General features: G+C 40.7%; 1 protein-coding gene and 1 long non-coding RNA gene across 2 annotated transcripts; one reads left to right on the plus strand and one right to left on the minus strand.

Moving 5' to 3' along the window:
* Positions 1 to 8418: 8418 nt before the first annotated feature.
* Positions 8419 to 19221, minus strand: LOC308178136 (uncharacterized protein; the record flags this gene model as incomplete). The annotated part of the gene is made up of 9 exons (XM_080556236.1): positions 8419 to 8535; positions 9838 to 11572; positions 12051 to 12157; positions 14086 to 14198; positions 15781 to 15933; positions 16408 to 16506; positions 17032 to 17087; positions 17183 to 17292; positions 18895 to 19221. Coding segments are annotated over 7 exons (930 nt in total), but the record flags the coding sequence as incomplete, so codon positions are not given.
* An 8-nt stretch (positions 19222 to 19229) lies between these two features.
* On the plus strand, positions 19230 to 23453 carry LOC308178461. The gene is made up of 3 exons (XR_013939781.1): positions 19230 to 19517; positions 20578 to 20628; positions 23332 to 23453. It is a non-coding gene; the product is annotated as an uncharacterized lncRNA (long non-coding RNA).
* The last annotated feature ends 991 nt before the right edge of the window (positions 23454 to 24444 follow it).

A 24444-nucleotide genomic window follows, 5' to 3' on the forward strand; every position in this document is an offset into this window, starting at 1 on the left:
TTTTTTGGGTAATGACATTGTGCTGTCATTTTGAGCGTGCAGCATCTAATCCTGTCCACTCAAAAACAGGTTTTGAGGTGCAGCATTTAATTAGCAAGAGATGGCTTGTGTCTAGAACAAAATACACCCAAAGACAAAACTAAAAGCAAAAGGCAATTTCTGCTGATGATTATACAGTAGAGAATGCATTTAGCCTTAATTGTGTTTACTTAAGTGGAGCCCATGAGGGAAACTAATACAAGCAGTTTCTCAGTCAAGAACAGAGCCAAAAGATAGGCGTGTTTCTTAAAATTCATGCTCTACTAGTGAGCTTTTAAATCTTTTAGAAGGCAGGAACATGGTGTGCAATAGCAGCAGAGTAAATGTTCAACTGTTACCGGGATGTTGACCATAGAAGGCCTGAACATAGGGTGCAGAATTGGCAGAAATGAAAACATCTCGGCCTTGCAGCTTTACAGTTTTTGTGAGTGGAAGACCACTGAGCTGTTGGCTTCAGGGCAGTGCATTTTCACAGCTGGCAATATCTTACTTTTCTGTGTAAACTTAAGAAATAGCCCCTAATATCCTGAAGGCCTGCAGACCAGGCACTGAAAAACACTGATATATAGAGCAACATGAGAAGCCAGACCTTTAAAATACCTGTGTCTGGATGATTACATGAGATCATCTGTTCCTTTATGTATTAGAATATGTTTCCTTAATTAATTAATTACTTTCCTTAACTCTTCTGACCTGACATTTGTAGAGAGCACTTTGCTTCCAGTGACAGGGAATGGTAGAGTACTAAAGCTGAACTCATGCACGTGGAGCCCTATAACATGTTTGTGCTTCAGTAAGGAACACAGCGATTGTAATGGCTCCATCAATGGCTGTGGTTGTGTCTCAGACCAGTCCCAGCCTCTGGAAAATTGTCACAGGCTTGGGATCTCAGCAAACTTCTTGTTTTTTTCAGCATCTTCCACTTGCTGTTCCAGCTTTCCACAACTCAGCTGTAAATAACCCTGACACTGACTTCAAGAGAGATACAAAGCAGGGCTGGCACAGAGCATGTTTCTACCATGCCACTCAGCAAAGGGACTTTCCTTCAACATTATGAATTCTTCTAGACTTCATTGTGTAATTCATTTGTATAATCCATGGGGAATCAAATCTTCTGAGATACACATGACAGACTGGTGCTTGTAGCTCCCACTAATAGATCTGAGTTCCATAGGCACAACATGAAATATTTTCTTTCCATGTTACCTGCCTTGAGTTTGTGTAAGCTCACCACATTTCCACTTTTCCCTTGTATAATGGAGAAAATAAAACATCCCTGTGTTCCACAAGAGCTTGTTATGGCTGAAGGGCTCAGCATTTGAAAAGCATTTGCAAATTAAGATGTGACTTGAGTTAAAGCACTCTTTACCATCCAGTTTAGGTCCTTTTCCTCCCCATCCCCCCACTGCTACTTTCCATCTGCTCCAACATAAGCTGCATTTGAAATGCCACCAAGATCCTATCTAGCTTCTGAGAGGGTAACTTCACACAAGTGACAGGTCCTTCTGCTCTCGTTATTAGTGTGGAAGTTCCTTCATGGGCCAATCTTGCAGTGCTCTGCATTAACCTGTCATTTGTCTCAAGATAACCACAGAATTACACCTGAACTACCAGGGAGGACATTCCACTTTGAAGGACTGTTTGTATCAAATAATGTAAGCTTACTGATTATTCTTTCTGACTTGTATCAGTGCAGCCAACTCTTTGACATGGGATTTTCCATCCGTGTTGCTAACACAGGCTGTAAGCTGGCACCAGTTCACCCGTGGTCATTCTGCACACTTACTATCAGGTATCTCAGAAGAGATGAGCTGCTGGTGGCTTATTTTGTGCTGGAATATCTCCTGGCATGCAGTTATGCAAAGACCCAGAGTACCGGTCTAAAAATAGGTGAAGTACCACATAATTTATACACTACATAGGTTTTAGCTGTATTTATCTAGCAAAATAATAGGACCATTTAAGGCTGAACAGTATTAACTTAGCTGCTCTTCCTAGAATACGTGTTCATATTTATACGACGACACTCATACCTGTGGAGAGTATTTTTCTTCAGTCACTATAAAGGCACATATCCCTGTTCTGGTGACTGCCTTCATGTGTCAATGCTGTTAAACACAAGTTTCCTTCCCCTGCTCAACAGACTCGTTTTAAAATACCAAACTTTCTTTAAACTAGAAAATGTAGGTTCAGCTTTCCTTGTGGATATCTGAGTTTTGTAAACCCAGTGTGTTTATTGGTCATTAATCAAATATATATCTTCTTTACTGTGTTCAGCTGAGGAAAGGTTTGTCTTCTCTTACAGAATCTTAAGCACTTGAGAGGCTCCTGTCACTCCTGGCTGACCTCTGCAGCAATGCTAAATGAATTTGCCAGGTTGGTCCTATGTGACTTCCTGGCTTCCCTCTGAAACAAACGACAGGAGGGCTGCATCAGTGAGTGAGGGAAAGGAATTGCAAAGATTTTGAAGGTTGTTTGGGAGGAAAACCAATCTGATTTGTAGTATTCAGCAAGATGCCTTAATGGAGGGAGAATGTAATGCCTGACAATGCTTCCAGAAAGACCTCAGGCAGGCCTCTGTGAAGCCATGTTGGCTTTAAAATCAGGTATGTAAAACCTTCTCTCTACCAAATTCTTGAACCCTTGACAACTGGCAAGTAATTAGACCTCACAACACCTCTGCTGGCTTCATCACTGCAAAGCAAAGCTCAGACAGCAGTTAAACACTGGAGTTTCATCCTGCTCTTCAGAAGATAGTGGGAGATTGGTCATAAAGGTAAACTGAGCCCAAAAGCAATACTGAGGTTGCTCCAGTGCAAGAGCATTTTTCAGGTTCCATGGAAAGAGTAGGCTTGGAGTTAATTAAGAAGAGAAAAGGAGAGAGAGGAAACATTAAAGCTGTGAAGCCGCCTTATCAAAGGCACATCACTCCTGTGCTCTGTCTGGCTCTCCTGCTCCACAGAGAACGTACCAATTCTTTCACTGCCTGTGCCAAACAACTGGCTGCCATAAATCTGCTCAAGAAACAATACAGTACTTAACAAGTAGAGAAATGCGTGCAGTTTGAGAAGATGGAAGAACTGCATCAGTTTGTGGCATGGGATGTGAGGAGAGGGAGTTCCTCAGATAACGTGGAGTAAATCAAATCAAATCAGAGAGCTGGCTGATGCAAACCCTTCTGCTATTTGAGCTGAAAGATTCTTCTTTATGACTTCTTCCACACAATGGTATGAAAAGCTAAGACATAGATTGACCAGCTTTACCAAATTAAGGAAAATTAGGAGAGTTAATGCTACAACTCAGGACCATGCAATGTGTCTGCTGATTCCCAGTTTTAAAGAACAGGTGTTGCTGGGGTGGCTACACGCTGTCAAGTTTAAATAGCTTCTTTTGCAAATCGTTTTTGTCAGCACATTTTCCTTTGCTACAAAAACACCTGCAAAAATAATTCTGAACTTGAAAATATAAATAATATCTTTTTTTTTTCTTTTCAATATGTATAGATCGTGAATAGCTTCAAACAAGCGAGATCTGAGACTCTAGCCAATTTCTTCAAAAGAGTAACTGAGTCTGTAGGTCATGACTGAGCAATTTGGTACCTGGCAACAGAGTGGTAAGTCTGAAGGACTGTTTTTTTTGACTGCATGGCCACAGTGAAAAATTGAAAATAATTTCATTTTGAATCAGCTCAAACAAAAAATGAATTGAAAAATACAGATTGCACCAAATGGAGCATTTTATCTGGCATAAAACATGTATGCCATGATGCAGAATTTAAGACATTCACAACCTATTAATAATAATTAAGCTTAGCTGTCTGAACCTATTACTGAGATGGGATTGCCAGAGGCTGTTGAAGGGTATCATTGGTGGAATAGGAGCAGATTTAACGTCAGAGTGTGGAATCACCCCATTGCTCACTGTAATGACTTTAGTGAGTGCTTCCTTCTGTGTCTGCCTTAAGATTTTATTTCTCTCATGTATACAGACCCAAGGCCACCGAAACACTTATGAGTCCGGTCTAAGAATTGCAACACATGCAAAGACTTATATGATTAACAAGTGCATTCTCTTAAAGCAAATTCTAGTCTGTCAGTCCAGAATTTGAGGCTACACGTGGAGGGTTAATGGAAAAACACAAGGCTTCTCTTCTTTATAGGAGAAAATTAAAAAAAAAAAAAAAGAACCAAGAGGAGTACTGCATTGCTCTGATCACCCAGACACATCTCTGATACATACTGAAAGCCTAGAGAAGAACAGGAGCCCTCTTCTTTCTTTAGTGCTTATTATATGACATTGATTCTGCTGGTAAGAACACTCCCATTTACTTAAACTGAAACAGAAATAATTCTGAGATCGTCTTATTCTGTAACTGACTGAATACAGCGTCATTCTGAAAAAATCAGAGCTAGTAAATGTTTCTACTTCATATGTATTTTCCCTCTTTTCAAGAGGCTTAAGAATGTAAGACACCTCTCAAAGCTGTCTCTGTCATTAATACATCATCCCATAAAATATGCATGCGTGTGTGTTATTGTTCTTGAATATTATCGTAGAGGAGTGGCTATCTATAGACTTACTGTGCAATCTTTTCCAGATTCTCAAAAGATATTTACAGATTGATGGAAAGGAGTTAAAATCACTAAGACAGCTATGTGGCTGTAAGAGTGAGAAATGGATGAGATGGACACTGTTTTGATGAACTAGTAGGAAGTATTAAAGAAATTTCCTTTTAAAAATATAATTTAATTCAAACAAGCTATCTGGGAATTTCTTATACTTTCCCACTGAATATATTTTTTCTGAGGTAATATGACTGGTGAAAGGAGAGCAAGTATAGAAAATTCCTTGATGAAAGCATCCTTATCTTGGCCTTTTTCCTGTCAGCTGCCATGATGTTGGCATTGAAAAAAATGCATATCCCCTAAGAAAACAACAAGGATGTGACATTTCTGCAACACAATATCCATCTCTCTGAAGCTCATCATAAGCAAAAAAAGGAATCATTTTGAGCAGCTATCCCTGTGCAAAGATATTTTGTATATGCCCGTTCTTGTCTTTTTTACTGCGTTCCATACTCTAGTGTGATACAAACACAAAATCCTTCTATCGTTACACTTATCATACAAACAGCAGTTCCTCTATTTTTTAATGTTGCCTTAATGCCTCCAAATTTTCTGCAAGCAACAGGAAATTGTTGAGCTCTGTGCAATTCACTATTTTTGTTATTATTTTTTAACGCAGAGCTATGAGCAAACGCACCTCATGTAGCTATTGAAATCAGACATCTGGAACTGCCAGTTTAAAGAAAGAAAAAAATACCATGATGCCTGCTCCTGCCTCCTGGTTCCCACTGTCAAAGGATCCCAGACTGTCACCACAGAGAGGGCGTTCACGAACCATTTCTACGTGCTATGAAAAACAGCTCTTCGTTAAGAAGAGGAAAGGAAATATGTAGAAGAAGCTGATGATGTGAACGCTCCTTTTATAATCCTCATTTTGCTCCTGCCCTTTCTCCCACCATGCAGACAGGAGGAGGGAGAAGCCAGGACAGAGGCCGTGAGATACTGAGAGCTCAAGCTGCCTGCGTAAGTAAAACCTGAACTTTTAAAGACGCATTTTTCTTAAACAGTTCTCTCCCAGAATAGATATAGGCAGGAAGTAGTGAAATAGATGGAAAAAGATTGGAAGTGAGGTTTGGTTTGTCTGTTTGAAACAAACCGGTTAGAAAGCATTTCCTCTTGATGATGCTGAGTACACGGTCATCATCACAAGAGCCTTTCTGGCTAACCTGAGCTGAGAATAACTGTAACCAGCCCAGTCTGCTGCAAAGTATTGTAGTGTCACATCAGTACTGTAATAGCTTTTGCAGAAACAAGGTCACACTAACACAGTGAAACTTGGTAAGTACTGACTTTAGTAGGCACTAGTTCAAGAAACAGATTAGTTTCCTGGAAGAGCTATAGCACCCTCACCATTGTTCTAGATCCTTCCCCCAGTAATGACTACAGGGCAGTCTCAACACATATTCACGTAATGGACTTGGGACAGGCTGAAAATTTTGCATCTCATTTTCTCTTTTATTTAATACAACATTTACTCCCTTTTTTTCTTTCAAATTTGTGCAGATTTGGACTTGTGTCATCCCGTCCCCTCCCCCCAGTATTTCTGAGCTTCTTCTTCACATTTGATCTTCTGAAGAAGATTCAAAATTAGATGAAAGCTTTTCACTCAGTTTTGTTATTTCCCAAGCTTTTAGTCTGAGTTTGGAGTCTTACCTTGTACAGATTTGCAGAAAGTATATTGAATTCTTTGTATCAAGGACTGCTTACATATTACTGAACCTTATAGGAATTTTTCTGCTGATAAAAAAATACAGAAAGTGCACATTCCTGCACCTACTCAGTGCAGTATCTGTGCAGTGCTCTATTCTGATGCATTTAACAATATATTGATGTGTAAGTTTAAATGGGTTATTATACTGGAACCTTTCTTTCTACAATGATTGGAAGGATTTCCTCCAAGGTGAACGCAGCACCAGTTTAAAAGGACAAGTATGCAGTTACAGAAGAACGTGACTACTAATGTCACCATGCATTTTCAACTCCAATAAACTAATATCTGCCTTTTTATCAAGCGTCTGACCTATAAAAACAGTCTGATGACTGTGCAACCATATTTAAGTGCATTCACCTTTATCAACTCATCCCATTCATCTCCTTGCAAGAAAATAGATCTGACATCGTCACCACTGTCCTGGACTTAACCCAAAGGACACTACAATAGTCTTTATTGTACAGCATTTTGAAACAAAACACAGTTACATTTTTCCCAGTCTCTGTTCCATTCTGCAGTTAAGAAATATGAAGTGCCATAAAAACAGCCTGCAAAGATTGTGGAAAAGTATAAACAATCTTCTTTCATAAGGGCGAGCTGCAGTTACAAAAACAGCAGCACCACTATTTACTGGGTTGTATAAGCCAGATCAATCCTGTTGCTGTGTAAGGAGAGGTTTTTATCCTTGTATAGATCCCTCCTCTACTTCTGCAATCCAGAATTCTCACTGACTCTCTTTCAAACCAATTTTTGATGCCCTTTGAGTCATCACATAATAAATCCCTTCTATTGTTTAGACATGAGTATTTGCATCATGATCTAAGTGTCAAATGTGGAGTATGAAACTCTGGACCCAAAGGAAAGCTGTGCTAATGAACTGTCACAGTTAAACTTACATCCGTGGGGCCCATAACAGTGGTCTCCACCCTTGCATTTCTCTTATCTATTAACTTTCCTATCCTCACAGGTTTTTTTCTTTAGCTGTTGAATGCATTATGAGCCTTGCTGGGATCCCAGTAGGATACAATAGAAATTTTATTGTTGGCTTCAGTGAGAGCAAAATAATATCTTGGGAACTATTCTCTGCAATGGAAGCTGTCATAAAACTCGACACTTCACCAAAGATATAGGAGAAGTGGGATTTGATCTATTCTTCTGTCTGAATGGATTTGAGCCTACATCTGGCATCTACATCCCTTGTGGATATCTGTGTTCTTCAGTCCCGAAGCTCTTTGTCGATGCATTCCCATTTGCTAAAAATAATGTATTTTTTTGTTAATCCAGTTGTGAATTACAGTATCATCTATTGATGAGGGGAATCTTCTGGATGAGAGGAGTCCTGTACTCAAGAAACTCTTCAGATGACTTGTAGAGTCTATTTGAGCTAACAAGCATAGCCAAGAGAGAAACGCTGAAGAATAGTCTCATCTTCCCTGGGAACCACCTCAGCTGAAAGCTCTCATATTCAACTCGAGTGTCCTGCCCCTTCAGCTATTAACTAAGGGGAAAAGCACCAGCTCTCTCAAAAGAGAGAGAGATTTGGCTCTTGAAGGGAGGGAGAGAGGGAAGGAAGAAAGGAGAGAGGAAGGGCTAGGAATCCTGATCAGAGGAGGAGGGATGTTTGGATGAAAGTATCATAACTTCGAAAGGTGACTTAAGACGCTTTTCTGACTGTCACTTTTTTTTATAGTACATCAGCCCATGCATACTCTATGTGGTTGTATTGTAACTTATTCCAAGGCCAAACCCAAAACCTGTGCCTACTTTTGCATGCATCCACTGTGTGGTTTGCACATGCCAGATCTGTAAGCAAACATCTCTTAGATGTTCTTCTTTACTTGTGGAACTTACACCTGCCCACTACCTTCCAAGAAAGAGTTTTGCCTATTTCAACTTTGTAAAAATTTCCATTTCATTTAGTTGTAGGGAAAAAAAAAGCCACCAAGATGAAGGGCATAAAGAAAACGCTTTATAAAAGCCAATTTATTTCAACGCAGTCTACCCCATTTATGGCTTCAGCGTGCCTCTAATGGAACAGGTCAGAAAGTTCTGCCTTATTCATTTCCTAGCAAGTGTAGCTAATTGCTGTTTGGTGTAAGAAGCATCTGCAGGTCTCCAGCACTGCCTGACTGTACTTTCTGAGACTCCTCAGACTTGTATCTAAAAAAAAAAAAAAAAAAAAAAAAAGAATTGATTGGGAGGATAAATGCCATGTCTGATCATCAAATATTTAAACCTGGCACATTTTCAAGAGTGGCAGGCTTGCTAGCCTGTGGAAACATCCATTTTTGGCCAGACATGACTTGCCATTGTTAGTTTTCAGAGGACTCATGGTAATGTGTACACAATATTTTATATCCAGAGATTTTAAAGAGAGAATGAGGGCACAGATGCAGACAAGGAATGTGTCGTTACTCGTGTCTTGTAGATTCGAACAAGTAACCGTACATTAACAAATGTAGTTGGGAGAATGCATTTGTCTCTCCTGGTTTGGGAGTGAAAATGTTCATGGGATTGATACCCAAAATGAAACAAGCACAAATATTCTAAGCCATATATCACATTGATCATAAATACAGGAAATAGCATCTTGTTACATGGACAATAAACACAGCTTCTACTACAAACTTCTGGTTATAGGAGAACAGAGAATTGTCTAGATGCTACGACACCAGAGGTTTGAACTGATTTCTCCATCATATTCTTTTCCGAAATCTCCGTTTTCTTTCACTTAATAGTTCTAGCAAACATTCCAGTTGTTGACAGTTTTGTTGTTGTTGTTGTTGTTGTTGTTGTTGTTGTTTGTTTGTTTTTTTCTGGCTGGGAAGGTTGTTAAATTTACAAGAGTGATTTGGAAGAATCTAGCTGCCCAGTCTAGTCATACAACTAGAGCCAGTCTTTTTCCAAAAGAAATAGTAACCTCAGCTCTAGGGATGTAAAGTTATTTTTACCAGTTTAATCTTAGCTATGACAAAGAATCCACTGATAATGAACAGAGCTCTTTGCAGGATGTAAAGTTGAAACATAGACATGACCTCTGTGCAGTTTGGGATCTACATAGAATAGACAGCCTAGGAAGAGAGGAGAATGGAGCTTATCCTGAAGATAGCACTCCAGTTTGTGAGAAGATCTCAAGGTGATTTTTGTTTTTGTTTTTGTTTTTTCCAAAATATACTTTAAATGTCACCTTCTGGGCAGTCACCTTATTGAGATGGTTATCTGTTAAATAATGGTCATCATTTCATTATCCAGTGACATATTTGAATGAATGCTCGGCTCACAGAAAAATCTACGTCCTTATGGACTAGGAGAGCAATACGTGGCTGTGCGTGGTAGATAACAGAACTGAAATGAGGTTTTCTGAAAGGCCATCACCCGGGTAAGCATTATGAACACTCCTTCCCTAGTTTATTATTATTATGTAATATCACATTTTAATATATGATATTGCTGTTTACCAACCTGACAAGAGAGATGAAGCAAGTGGGATTTACATCACCAGCAAATCTCTTTTCATCTCAAATTAAGAGCCAAATGGCTTCTTTTATCCCTCATTTACAACACAAAGATGCCTCTGGAGTCTGATGATGGAAAGATCAAGACATTTCATGTAAGAGATGCCACTTGAAGTAATTATTGTCTCTCAGTAATCACAGAATTAGCTTATTACTTAATCACTTTTCTGTTAAACCGTTCATTGTCACAATTCTCTAAAATTTCTCCTATTCTGAATTTGTGGTATAAATCCCAAATACCTGCATGCTGCTGCAGGGTTCTTCCTCCCTCTGTGCCTGGTTGTCTGAGCTCACCATTTAGCCACTTTGTAGATCACAGAACTGTCGTGTGAGGTGATCTATCTGTAACATATTTTCTGATCTTCTAATGGAAAGCTTTTTGCCTAGATTTGTAACAATTCTCTTTTAAGCCATAAAATTAAAGAGGCATTAACCATGGAGCTGACAACTGCCACAAATCATCAGCACTCAACAACAGCTGACCTGATTTGAAAATCAAAGATGGCAGTGGTTCAGAGCACTCTCAACATTTTCTGACTGTGTTGGCCTCACTTTTCAATGCAGGATATTTGAAGAAACTGAAACAGATTAATTCTTGATGTGAAAAATAATGACAATATCAAAGGTATGGGGAAATGGGTTGACTTACCCCTTCTTATGGAAGGGTAAGTCAAGGGAATGGGCTAAAACTTCAAAAAATATATTTTAAATATCTTCAGGAGTTCTTTGCTGTTTTTGTAAACATTCCCATCATTATAAATGTCCTTTCCTGAATGGCCAAATAGTGAGGGAGTAAGAAACGTTCTACCATAAGCTGTCCATGAAAACCACCAACCTTTTCATTTCAGTTCTCAACAGCTGCAGCTATCAAATGTTCAAGTGATGTTGTCTACACGCTCATTCAGTGTTTGTGGTTTTCCCCCAGGCAGCTGCAATCTGTGAAGGCAGGTCATAAAAACAATCCAGCCCTCTCATGTGCGATAGGATTGTTTTGTAGTCTCTTTTTCATGATAAAGATTTTGCTATGTGTTAATTTGGAGAGAACACAGCTTCCTTTTTTTTTTTCCCTATAATTAACTATCAGTATGTCATCATTATGAATTGCATGATCATTATCATCATTATTCATCACTATGAATATTATCATCAAATGTGTGATAAAACAAAGGTATTTAAATAGCTACAGTTAGCACAACATTATATAAATGTTATATTAGTCAAAAGCCATCTTAGTAGTCTAACTGGTTAACTAGCAGTCATCTTTTGATCATCACATCTGTCAGCCCTAGTAAAATATGAGTCAATTTGATCCCTCTTCCAGCTGAAAATTGGAAATCTGTCTAAAGGCCATAGTAATGTTTCTTGAGCAGCCGCTTTTATATTTTATAGTCTAAAAAGTTTCCTAATCTAATGCTGTAAAGTAGGGAGATGTAGTATATTAGTGTCCATAGTGACATGCTGTAGGTTGTATACTAAGCACCGTTCAGTGTTTATTGATTGTTTTGTGCCCTGTATTATTCTTGTAGGTAAATTTCTCCTTTATACTCTGTACCTCACAGAGGAAATTTCAGCTGGGATGCTGCAGCTTGTCTTCAAATGTTAATGATCTTTGCCTCTCAGTTCTTGGCCTGACACTCCAGTATGCGTAACGCAAAACTTGGCACAAGCTCACGTGTGGATCCCTGTAAAGAATGGAAATCAAGCTGGCTTCTCAACTTCTTGTGGCAAGTTCATAGCAAATTGGCCTGATACCTAATGCAGTTCTGAGTCTACTAGGGCACCCACTGGAAATGTAGGTGCAGCTTTCAGGAAAGGCAGAGGCTGGGACAGCTTGAGCATATGAGTCTGCAGGGAGCAGCTGAGCAAGCAGCGGTGGCCAGTGATGCAACTTGTGATAGTGATTGTGAGTAAATATAAGCACAGGAGTAAGGGAGAGAAAATGCTAACTGAAGGGGAAGCAGGGAAGAATATTTTATTTCTGACACGTATTTGGTCCTTACAAAATAAAAAGCAAATGGTAAACTGTTTTTCTTTAAGGCCTTCTTTAAGGCCACTAGAATGGGGTTTGGGTTATTTTAAGACTGCCTAATGCATGTGAAGTAAAAACAGAGAAGACAAGTCATATTGGTCCGCAAACAATGCAAATCCCCCAGAGCTTACTTTGCAGAAAAGTTCATCTTCATTGTATTTCTACTTCAGCACAATGCATACACATTGTTTTTCCTGAAGTAAAAGCTTGTATTCTTTTGGCTGTGAAGACAAGTGATCTGAAAGAACAGGTTTGAGAGCTGACTATTAGGTGTCTGTCACGGGACCAATGAACAGACAACATGCCTAACCGTAAAATATTTGGCAGTTTCTGTCTGATTTCATGAATTACTTGCTGCATGAATTTGCTGCATGAATTACCTGCTGCTCCTTTTCTAAATGAGTAGAGCAGGTAAAAGGGAATTGAAAGACAGCTCACACACGTTTAATAGAAATTTGGCATGTGCTATGCCTGCAAAGAATACCTCCTTAAACCCTATTCAGTTAAAAAGAAAAACAAAACTGCAAAACCTTAGGTGAAACACAGCAAAAAAAGTTTAAAAAGGTGTCACAACACTGACGTACAAAAATCAGTAAGAATACCATAATGAGAAGGAAGCTGTCTAATTCTAAGTGCCATAAAAATTGCAACCTATTTGTAAAGCTTATTGCTAGACAGAAGAATACAATAAGGAATGGAAGATAAAGGCTGGCAGAAGATGGTTCAGTATTGACCAAATTAGCTATTTTCTATCCCAGATCATGTGAGCCAGAAAGCAGTTCCAGAGAGAGGCTACTGTCTAGTTTTATCCACAAGTCCTCTGAGCCACCTACAGTCAAGAAGTAACTAGCTCAGGAAAATAATGCCATTCAGAGTGCTAACTCAGCTCTTTGGAAGGCTACAAATAGAATCATAGAATCATTAAGGTTAGAAAAGACCTCCAAGATCATCTAGTCCAACTGTCCCCCTCCTACCAACACTGCCCACTAAACCATGTCCCTAAGTGCCACATTCAGCCTTTCCTTAAACACCGCCAGGGACAGTGACTCCACCCGTATCCATTAAGGATGGAGATTCTCCTTGACCTTCTTCTTACCATTAATATATTTGTAAAAACATTATTTTGTTATCTTTTACCACAGTGGCCAGGCTGACCTCATGGTGGGCTTTAGCCTTTTTGACTTTTTTCCCTGCATATGCTAGCAACTTTCTTGTTCTCTCCCCAAGTTGCCTGACCCTTCTTTCACTGGACATAAACTCTCTTTTTCTCCCAGAGACTCGGCAAAAATTCCCTCCCTATTCAGCCATACCAGTTTTCTTCCCTCCCAGTTCATCTTATGGCACATGGGGACACCCTGCTCCTGTGCCTTGAAGACTTCCTTCTTGAGGAGCATCCATTCTTTCTGGACCCCTCTGCCCTTTAGGACTGACACCCAAGGGATGCTCCCTACGAAGTGTCCTAAAAAGTTCAAACTCTGCCCTCTGGAAGTCCAAGGTAGCAGTTTTACTGACCCCCCTCATGACTTCACCAAGAATAGAGATATATCTTAGTCGTGATATATATCGTGATACAGATGTGTATCATCATCATGATCACTCTGCCCAAGACAGCTCCCAGCCACCACATCTCCCACCAGTCCTTCTCTGTTCACGTACAGCAGGTCTAGCAGGGCACCCTCCCAGTAGGTTCACTAAAAGCTGAGTCAGGAAGCTATCTTCCACACACTCCAGGAACCTCCTCGACTGCTTCCTCAGGGCAGTATTGTATTTCCAGCATATGTCTGGGAAGTTGAAGTCCCCCATGAGAACAAGCGCTGGCAATTGTGCAACTTCCGCCAGCTGCTTGTAGAATGCCTCATCTGTCTCTTCATCCTGGTTTGGCAGTCTATAGCAGACCCCCACCAGGGTGTCTGCCTTGTTGGCCTTTCCCCTGATCCTTACCCAGGATAAATACATATGCTCTAAACTGAAAAATTACGTTTGCCTGGTGGCTTGCATATGCCATATCCCCAGGCATACGTGAAGTACTATGCAAGATTTAATGATGCCCTCTTCTGGTCAGGAGCAGCTCTTACCACTGCAGGCTTCCCTGCACTGCAAAAGCAGTGGTCACGCAGGCCAGCCTTTGAAAGATGGAAATGAACAAGCTGTCTGTGCACAACCTACCACTTTGGATTCTTGCTGGATAACCCCATCCAAACCAAGTTGTTTCGTACCCACTTTATCTAGCACGCTGACTGTGAGTGCTGAAACAAAACCAAGTACATAGAGCAGAGTACCTGGAAAAGACACAGTAGATGTTAGAAATTCCTCAGTGTAGAGAGCTGAATGACAGAATCAGCTGCATGTAATACGCAGAATTCTCTGTGACTTGTATTCCTGGCTTCTCTCAACATTAATACTGCAGTCTCATAGTAAGACCATTACCTTTTATCACCCTCTCAGACAGTTCTCAAGGTCTTTGTCCCCTAAGTTTCCCTGCTCCAGAATTGCCTGAGGCCTGTAACACTAAGGCCCTACCCATCTCTAAAGACAGACACTTTGTTGGACTATGGTCATAATGTGGCCTAAACTGCAACAGGTCTGTGCATAATGAGCCCAAGCTTAAAACAATCCAGACACTCGGAAACTTCAATGGCCCCATGAGAAGGGAGAGGTACTGGAAGCCAGTTTGTATGTCTTCACTTCTTTGACCAACTGCAGTTAACACAGCAATTCGACCTGATAGCATGCTCAGCTCCAGAGAAGTGAGTCAGGTTATGCTGGAAATGCCAGAAGCAAATTTAGCAATGGGCATCTGCTGCAGACATCTTTCTATCAGAAAGATCTATGTTTGTTTTGTTTTCCAAAGAGTCAAAGCAATATCTGTGATGCATACACACTCTGTCTGATGTGTTTATCCCTGTAGGAGCTACTGAAGTTGCTGTGCTGTGCTTGCAAATGCTGCCTGAGCACAAAACTAATGGTGTCAGTATGGGATGCAACAAGCCATGCCTGTCAATTTCTCTCTGAGAGCTGGCATCAGCAGAAGAGAGCAACAGGGGGTTCAGTTTCTTCAAGAGATTTATCTCACATATGCATCCCCTTTTTCATCAAGGATGGCCCATATTGCTTTGTTGTTTGGGAAATTACAATTTCCTATAAACCCTGAGTCCAAAAAGGACATCCTGAGGCAGGTCTTCATAACCACCATTCCAGCACATCAGAGTACCTAGGTCACACTGCTTAACTGAAGTGTGAAATAGATCATCCTTTCCCCTACAGACAGATCTCATCTCACTGCAGAGAAGAGGGGACAGGAACTGAAATTTTCTAAAGATATGGGCCCTAGAAGAGATTCACGAAGAAACATGTAAGGCAGATTCTGCTTCGCACAGTAATTCAAACCTGCATTTTAGTTCAGTCCATGTGCAAGACATCTTTCACCGAGACCAATACACAGACTGCTACAGAACCAGCAGTATTCTCCTAGCCAAAATGCAGAACAAACACATTAGATCCTTTTATTTTGTTTCACTCTTAAGTTTCCTTTCACTCTTAAGTTTCCGTTCACTCAGTGGGAGAAAACGTACATTAAGTACTGAATACCTGTGATTGTAGATGTTAAAATATCTGGGGAAAGCTGCAGACAAAACCGTTAAGCTAACACTACAGATTTGGAGGGGATTTCCAGGCATCAATGAAGAAAATACAATTCCATCACATACTCATACTAATGACAGAAAACAGTACAGAAAACTGGAAAACAATGTTCCCCTTACTGCTAACTTCACCATCTCTTTCAGGTACTTTTCATAACTAGACAAAACAGTCTAGCCTCAGGTCTGGAAGACAAAAAGTCAAAGCCCCAAAGAAACTCACCTCCCCAGAGTGTCCACTGCATTCCAAACAGTGACTCAAACTGCTGGGTGAAGAAGTTGAGGACACTTCCAAGACAGGAGAAAGACATAGTCCAAATGCCAGTGCCAGTTCCTTCCCCTTGAGCCAGAAGGCTGTGATAAGATTCTGAACAACCTGGAGAAGAAAAAATTATTTTCTTGAACAGACCAAGAGCACTGCCCAGAAGCAGTGAACACAGCCTCTCAAGCTAGAGTGCTTTAGCTGGAGCAGGAGATCTCTAAGCATTCGAAATGGAAGTAGTACTTGTCAACTTTGCTGTCAATTTTAAAGTGTACTAAATCATGCTGGGACATGAGAGTTGAACTTATCGCTCAAATAAGGCAAGCAAAAATAACCCCAAAGGCATAGCAGTCACAGGGCAGTCCCCACCCCTGGGAGAAGGACAAACTTGTTAGAAGGGAACCTTTCAAACATTTCAGCACATACAAAATCCATGTAATCCTTCAAGGAACAGTATTCTTCTGTTACCAGCATAGGTTTCTGGTGCAGAGCAGGTGAAGATGACTGATAGGACTAGGGTTTAGGAGGCAGAATAAAAATGTATCATGACCTTCTGGTGAGGCTTAATTAAGAATGTGAGTTTCTTACTAGTAAGTGACCCATTCCCAGAGTCAAAGAGCAGTCTTCCTGTTAGCATCATTGATAGGAGATATGGTGACCCCTTGAAATGTGAGCCCAGGGCAAAGACTGATGATCCCAGCATAGTCAGAAGAGAGAAAACAAAGACACCAGTTAGGAAGAAACAGGTAAAAAAATTCCACAAACCTCAACAGGCATGCCATTTCCTTCTTTATGTCTCTATCTACTCATCACCTGTAAGATGCTAACTTTTGTGACACAGACAGAGCACAACTGCATTTGCTGGTACTGCTGGGCCTTGGTTAATGGCACATACCAGAACAAATGTCAGAACAAAACACTACTTTATCAGTTTGTCCCATCAGAAACAGATAATTCCCTGTTATATGCATGCCAGAGAAAAGCATGTTTACTGTACTGCTCTGTAAATTGAGGTAAGTCAGTGGTCAAAAGATTAAAAGGTCTCAGTTGCATTCATGGAGCCGCTCAATTAACAGTCATGCACTCACCACACAAAGCTGTGACCCCTCTCCCATACCTCTATGATCTTACCAAAATGGATCATCCTTTTGCACAGAAAGGACAGTCTGAAATACCACTTCAGTGCACAAATAATTAATCCTCAGGACTTACAGCGATTTCCTAGTTTATCAATTAGGAATCCAGCCAAAATAACCACTACTGCATTTCTAGGAGAAAACAAGAACAGGAACGTTTGTGTTTTGCTGCTAGGAAGCAACTAGCAAACTGCCGCAACCCTCAAAGGAAGAGAAAAGTGACTTACATCCAAGTGTAGATTGCATACGGCAAATTGTATTGTGCAGGTGTCATTCCCAATCCTTCAACACAGTCCAGCGTGCTATTGTGATGGGTTCCATTGGAGCATGTCAAGTTCTGCAAAACAAGTCAGAGAATCTCTGTTTGGCAGTAGACACGGACCCAAGCATTCCTTTAAAAATGAAGTCCTTTCTTGCCTACCAGATTTTTATTTCTCCCACTCAGTTCCCAGTTCCATGACCAGGAATTAGAGGACTCAAGTCTCCGAGAAAGCCAGCCCTTGCTGAATGAGAAATGACTGGCCCTTGGCATGTCTTCCTTTTCCTTTACTTTGGCAGTCATGGCAGGGCTCTGCACTTCTATACTGCCGGAGACTGCAGCACGAGATTTATTTGATTCATTTGTTTCTTGGCTACAGTTTAGCTTGATCTGGCTCTTCAAAAAATACTATAAAGTCTTAAGCAGTGTGTAAATATGAAACTTAACAATAGTCCATTTTAATTCACAGCTATAAAGTTTTTGCTGAACAGTAGGAAACTGGTAGTCATAACATGATTTAATAACATTGCTTCTACTACTGGAGAGCAACATCTCACAAACAAAAGCATGATCAGGGAAAAAAACACAACACTAGGTCTTCCAACTACTAAAAATCTACCTGTATTATTAAATGGATGCTAGGTCTTCCACACCAGAAGGCACAAACAAGTGACTGTTCTCCCATAGATGTACAGAAGTTGATATGGAACAAGGAACAAGTACTGACCTTATTTATTTATTTGTTTATTGTTCATGCCCTTTTCTCATAAAGCAATGAAAAACTGCACCCAATTTACTCTGGAATTCACTGTCTGAGTTATGACAGATTAATTACATTTAAAAAAAAAAAGTTACATGCAGGCTGTATATAATCCTATCCTTGGTATGGAAGAAAACGAACTGGACAATGACTCTAAATTTACGCACACTAATCTACCAGCAGATGGCACACATCTCTCTCAAAAGATATGAAACAGACTATGGTAATGACAGGTAAACGAGTCGGGTAAGAATTTCTATCAGGTATTCAGGAATTCATGTTAGAATTCTGGACTCTGGAATGCTTGGATGGACTGAAAAAGAAATTAACTGGGTTATCAGTTTAAACCCTGACCACCAAAATTCCCTAGTCTTTGCACATACTGCTAGATCTTACATTGCCGAGTCCTTACAGAGTTCCTGTGATCTCACTGGACAGCTCCTACTTTCAGCTAGCTGCTAAACCTGTGATGTGGAACCTGCAGTTTGGATTTGAAGACCCAGAAAGCCTTTTCCAGACTTTTATCTCTAACATCTCTAGTCTTTCAGTCCAGTGTAGGTAATAAGGATCAATTCTAGCTATCTTCTAATTGCAAAGTGTTGTGAACACCTCTCAAACACTGAACTTCGTTAGTGTAGCAAACGGTCCTTTGGACAGAAAGCTGACAATCACTGCAGCAATAGGTTTCAGACTTCCAGATCTCCCGCCAGCAGCAAGACCTCTCAGATACCTTATGGCCTGTCCTGGCTTTGTCCATCTTTTTTTACAGCAACAAGTAGGTCCATGTGGTTCCGTCCATCAGACTGAGCACCTGGCGCATAAGACCTCAGAGCACGACTTCCACATTTGCACCATTTGAGAAGCTTTTGAAGCACTACTTGTGACCAAAGCCTCTGATGCCCCGGTTTTACTTTTCTTACCCGACCTTCTTTGAGACAGCAACGCGGGCAGCACTGCGCGAAGGACCCCGGAGCCGGCACGCTCCTACCCCCTGGAACCGCTCCCGCAGGACGCTGGGGATGTCGAAGCAGAAGCAGGAGCCGAACGAAGGTCAGGAGGCAGTTAAGAAAAGCACCACGAACCTGTAGCACGCTGAGCCCAGAGACGAGGCGCCTCGCCGCCGCTCCCAGACCGCCGCCGCCCGGCCCCACGGCCGCTGCTCGGCTCCGGGACGCAGCGGGGACGGGGACGGGGACGGGGACGGGGACGGGGACGGGGACGGGGACGGGGACGGGGACGGGGACGGGGACGGGGACGGGGACGGGGACGGGGACGGGACCCAGGCACCACCCGCCCGCTTCCCCGCTCCCGCTCCCCGCAGGCTTCCCCTGGGCAGGGCCTTCAGCCTCAGGGGCTGGCAAGGAGCGAGCGCCGCTGCCGGCCGGCAGAATTATCCTGAACTGAAAAGAGGAAATACGGTAAACCCAATTAAAACTCATACCCGTAAAAGGAAGAACTCCAATGCATAAATACAAGATTAATGACAGCCTTGTAGGCAACAGCACAGAATAAACCGGCTTATAACTGGCATCAGAAATTGCAGGTAAATCTAAAATATGATGCTCTTAAAAAAAAAAAGAAAGTGTACATTTTAGGCTGTATTAATAGAAGTCGCTCATGGAAGAACTTGAGAAAGATCGGTTACTTAAGCCAATAGACAATACTGCACAAGAGCAGATAGAAGGAAATCACACACAAATAAATTAAAGTTTCATAGTTATCAGAAAAGCAGGGCCCTGGTAGTGAAAAGACATAGGGGAAAAAAAAAAATAAAAAGGTAAGTATATTTGTCTTTCTTACTCAGTTGTCTGAAGAATATTTTATTTATGCCCAAACAATGCATGAAGAGGAATTGAATATGGCAAGCTTCACAAGACAACAGTGAGGGCCAGTGAGTTTCTTGATTTTAAAATACAGCTTGATGAAGATACGAGGAGGGTTATGTGGCTTGCTTCTCCTTCATAGCAGGCAGCAGGATCTCGTAATCTAAAATTTTCTTCCTACTCCTGTGTCACTGGCTTAACCATGAACCATACACGGCATGAGAAAGGAGCAGCCCTAAAAAAAATAATAAGTTGTACAATTGGATACATGTAGCAAAATGTTCTTTATGCTTTTGTATTTATGTATTCAAAGAGACAAATTTTTTTCAGGTAGCAAATGCAACATTAAAGAAAAGCTTTTCAACAGCAGTGTGTACTGACAACAGTTCAATAATTTTAAGAGCATATGACTTGTGATGGAAGTCAGATTGCAACATATACTCCATTTTTTAAATGCTGTCATTTTAGACATCACTTATGCTGCTACGTAGAAATTTTTAATTTTATCCTAAACTATAGTTTCTCACTTCCTTGGCCTGCAGGAAAATGCTGAAGCAACAATTTCTTCCCAGAAAGAGCAGTCAGGCATTGGAAAAGGTTGCCCAGGGAAGTGGTGGCGTCACCATCCCTGGGGGTGTTTCAGGAAAGGCTGGATGTGGTGCTTAGGGACATGGTTTAGTGGGTGACATTGGTGGGAGCGGGACGGTTGGACCAGATGATCTTGGAGGTCTTTTCCAACCTTAATAATTCCGTGATTCTGTGATTATCTTACTTGCACAGAATGCATCCTATCCCATTACCTGCCTGTGTTGTGCTGGCCCTGGCTGACAGGTAAGCTCCCAGCCCGTTGTTCCCTCCCTCCCAGTGGGATGAGAGAGAACCAGAGTGGCAGAAGAAAGGGGAAAAACCCCTCACAGGTTGAGATGCAGACAGTTTATAAATTAAGGGGGGGGAGGGGGGGGGGGACAAAACAAGTGATGCAAAAGCAGTCTCAACATCAACAGAGCAATGCCCATCCAGCCCCTGAGAAACGGATACCTTCAGAAAAACTCCCCTCCAGCTCTATGACACTATATGGTGTGGAAAATCCCTTTGGTCAGTTTGGGTCAGCAGCCCCACCTGTGTTGCCTCTCTACTTGCAAAAGAAACAGAGAAGGCCATGGTGTCATGCAAGCACAGCTCAGCATCAGCTAAAAAACTAGTGAGCTAATGCTGTTTCCATCACCAGTTTAAAATACTGCACCATATGGGCTGAGAAAAAAATTAAATGCATCCCAGCCAAAGTGACTACACTAAGAACTAGCTTGTGATTGAAACTTTTGGTCAATTAAAAAAGTTTTGTATAGAAGCACTTAGTGAAAATAAAAGCGTCCAGATAACAATAACACACATGCATGTGCGTGAAAATACATGTATATACATATATAAAATAAACAATCATGTGTGTGATTGGTTTGAAAACTAGACTTTCCTAATGGTTTGCAGGTTTTCAGGAAACTAACTAGGTTTTGATTCCAGCTGCTTCCTTACAAAAGCAATGAAATGCTCTTGAATACACTTTTTTCTAATAATGCTGCCACTCATTTTGCTTCTGTTTTATATTTCCATGAAGGACACTTGCTGGTAAGTATCATTATAAATGGTATATGAAAGAGCTTTTCAGCTGTCAATATGTTGCTACAGATCTACATTTTAAATTCAAAGAATGGATCAAAGGTTCCAGACTTGCAAATAATATATATGTGTAGTATACTATAGCCCACAGATTCTCAGATTTCTCATTGGGCTATGAACATTACTAACAACAGTAGGGGTGTACTAATATTGCCAGGAGCAGCATCAGTTTCCTGTCCTGTACCAGACCTTGTATCATTTCTTGTGCCACTAGAGATATTAGTATCACAGTTCAGGAACCTGTGTTGCAACCATATTGCTTGTGAAAATTAATAATATGCTGGAACAAAATTTGATTTTGGTTGTGGGTTGTTTGTTTGTTTTCCATATACTTTATATATATATATATATTTCCCACCTTCCGATCAAACCTTGCCTAACAGACTATGTGAATTGGATGTGTTACAATTAATTCAGCTTTCTAATTTTACACCACCACCCCCGACCCTTTCAGCACCAGCTTGTGAATGATCTGGAGCAAAGACTGGAAGTGTGCTTAATTCATGAGACCTTAGGAAGAATTAGCGTGTAGAACTAGCAATGTTGTGGTCAAATATTTGTGAGAGGTTTGTGATAGAGGCATGAGTGTTTGTCTCAGCTTATATCATTTCTAGAAGGCTCTGTGGTATATACAGTGTCAAAAATTGTACTTCTTAGCTGAGCTGCTTGAGATAAGTGGCTTTATCAATCGGGTTAGTATAGAAAGTGGCAAAACCGTTGCTGTGCAAAGAAATTGGAAACGCTGTTGGTATACTTCACCAACTGAGAAATTACTTAGATTCAAGGTGGTTTCCTAGGAGCTAATAAGAAACATTATGTTGCAAGATGTTTGTCTTTGGGAGGAAAGGGACAGGCACAAACATACTTCAAGTGTCTTGTCAGTTAAAGGTAACTTTCTGAGTATGACCTAGTGAAATACTTTCCTGCTGAATCCGTAAGTAAGGATCTAGACATGAATGATTAGAAATCTATGATTCAGAAATCATTTGGGAATACTGAACCTGAAATCTATGGTTATTTCTTCTGTCCAATAGGTATCTATCTCTTCTGTAATTCCTTTTACTTTTTTTTTTTTTTTGTAACTATTGTCTGGTTCCTGCAACTGTACATCTATAAAGGTATGATCATAATATTTTGCCTTCACTGTAAATTTATTCCAAAACTGCACAGCTTTTGTTATTTCCTGAAGCTCTCAGAAGTCCTGGTTACAGAACTGCCATAAAAACCTACATAGATAATTCTAAATTGGTTTTACAAAAAGCTTGTCAAAAGTAGTATCAAGTCCTTCCCATGCCCTTGAAGTCCTTGTGCCACTTTTCCTGATTTTATAGCTTCAGTTTTATTTCTTAAAACAGGCAGTCTCTTCTGATATATCTTTTCCCTTGTTTATCTGGATTTTATATTACCAAGGCCTCAGTCTCAAGGACTCTTTAAGTCTTGTGGACAGTCCTTTAAGTTTAATGCATAACTCATTAAAGCATGTGTCAATATTTGCATTTTATTTCCAACTGACTGATTTATGTGAGAGAAAACACTGAAATTGGCTTTGTGACATATTTTGTCGTATCTTTCTGTAAAGAAAAGATCCACTATTTTTGTTTGCTTGTTTGTTGTATCTTCAGTCATAAATAGTTGGGTAAAAGTATAACTATACTAAGTACAACATTTTTAGGTTGTTAAGTGATTTTGATTTAACAGTCTCAGTGTAATATGTGTTATAATTAATTATGTAATGGATTGCATATTTTTTCTGGAAACAGAGGAAATTGGAGCATTGATATTTAATCATTTAACATATTTTGCTATAACCTTATCATGACTTCATATTTTTCTTACTGACCAGCAAGTGTCTTCTCTCAGGCACTCTGGATCCCCAGTGAGATTGTTCTGCTGCTGAGCTCTGAAATGCCTTTCCGATGCTGCCAGAGGCTCCATCATCAGATGATCTGTGCTGTTCACCTCAGAGCCTGACATGGCTGCAAGAGAGGAAAATCCTCAGTGCACACATTAAGCAGGTGGAGGAGGAGGCGGCTTCACAGTGGCAGGAAAACCCATACTTCTGTATATTTGCTTACTCTCATGTGGCTCCATGTTTCTCTGTCTCTCACTAGCATGGAAGGATATCAGGTCCAGAAGGGCTACAATAGAACATTAAACAGCAGTGTTTCTGAAAACATCAGGAACTTCTGTGCATTTTATTACACTTCTGCTCTTCTAGGTGTTGTGCTTTAACACAGCATGCAGCTAAGTATCCCATGGCCATTCACTTGCTCCCCCCCTGCAGCGGGTCAGCGGGATGAGGGAGAGAACTGGGGGGAAATAAAGTAAAACTCATGGGTTGAGATAAAGATAGTTGAATAGGACTGAAAAGGAAGGGAAAATAATAATAATAATAAAAGAATATACAAAACAAGCAACACACAACACAATCACTCACCACCAGACAACAAATACTCAGCCAGACCCCAAGCAGCAGTAGCTCACCCAAGCCAACTACCCCCAAGTTTTACTGTCAAGCATAACACCATATGGTATGGAATACCCCTTTTGTGAATTGGGGTCTGGTTCTGTTCCCTCCCAGCTCCTTGTGTACCCCCAGCCTCCTCGCTGGCAGGGCGGTGTGAGAAACTGAGAAGTCCTTGCCTCTGTGCAAGCACTGCTCTGCAACAACTAAAACATTGGTGTGTCATCAGCATTCTTCTCATCATAAATACAAAACAGAGCACCATACCAGCTACGAGGAGGAAAAATATCTCTGCTGAAACCAGGACGCTAGGTGACACGTCTTAATTTACCCTGAGATACCCTTCCTTGCATTTGGCTTTTGTATGGAGGGGTAAAATAGTAAGTGTCCAAAGGAACACTGTATGGCTACACTTCCCAAATTTTTCTTATAATGTAACTTTCTTGGTTTTTGTGTGTGTGTGCATTTTGTTGATGTTGTTGTTGTTGTTTTGTTGTTTGTTTTGTTGC

The sequence above is a fragment of the Anser brachyrhynchus genome, assembly GCF_964034855.1.
Source record: "Anser brachyrhynchus genome assembly, chromosome: 15".
Taxonomy (NCBI): Eukaryota; Metazoa; Chordata; class Aves; order Anseriformes; family Anatidae; genus Anser; species Anser brachyrhynchus.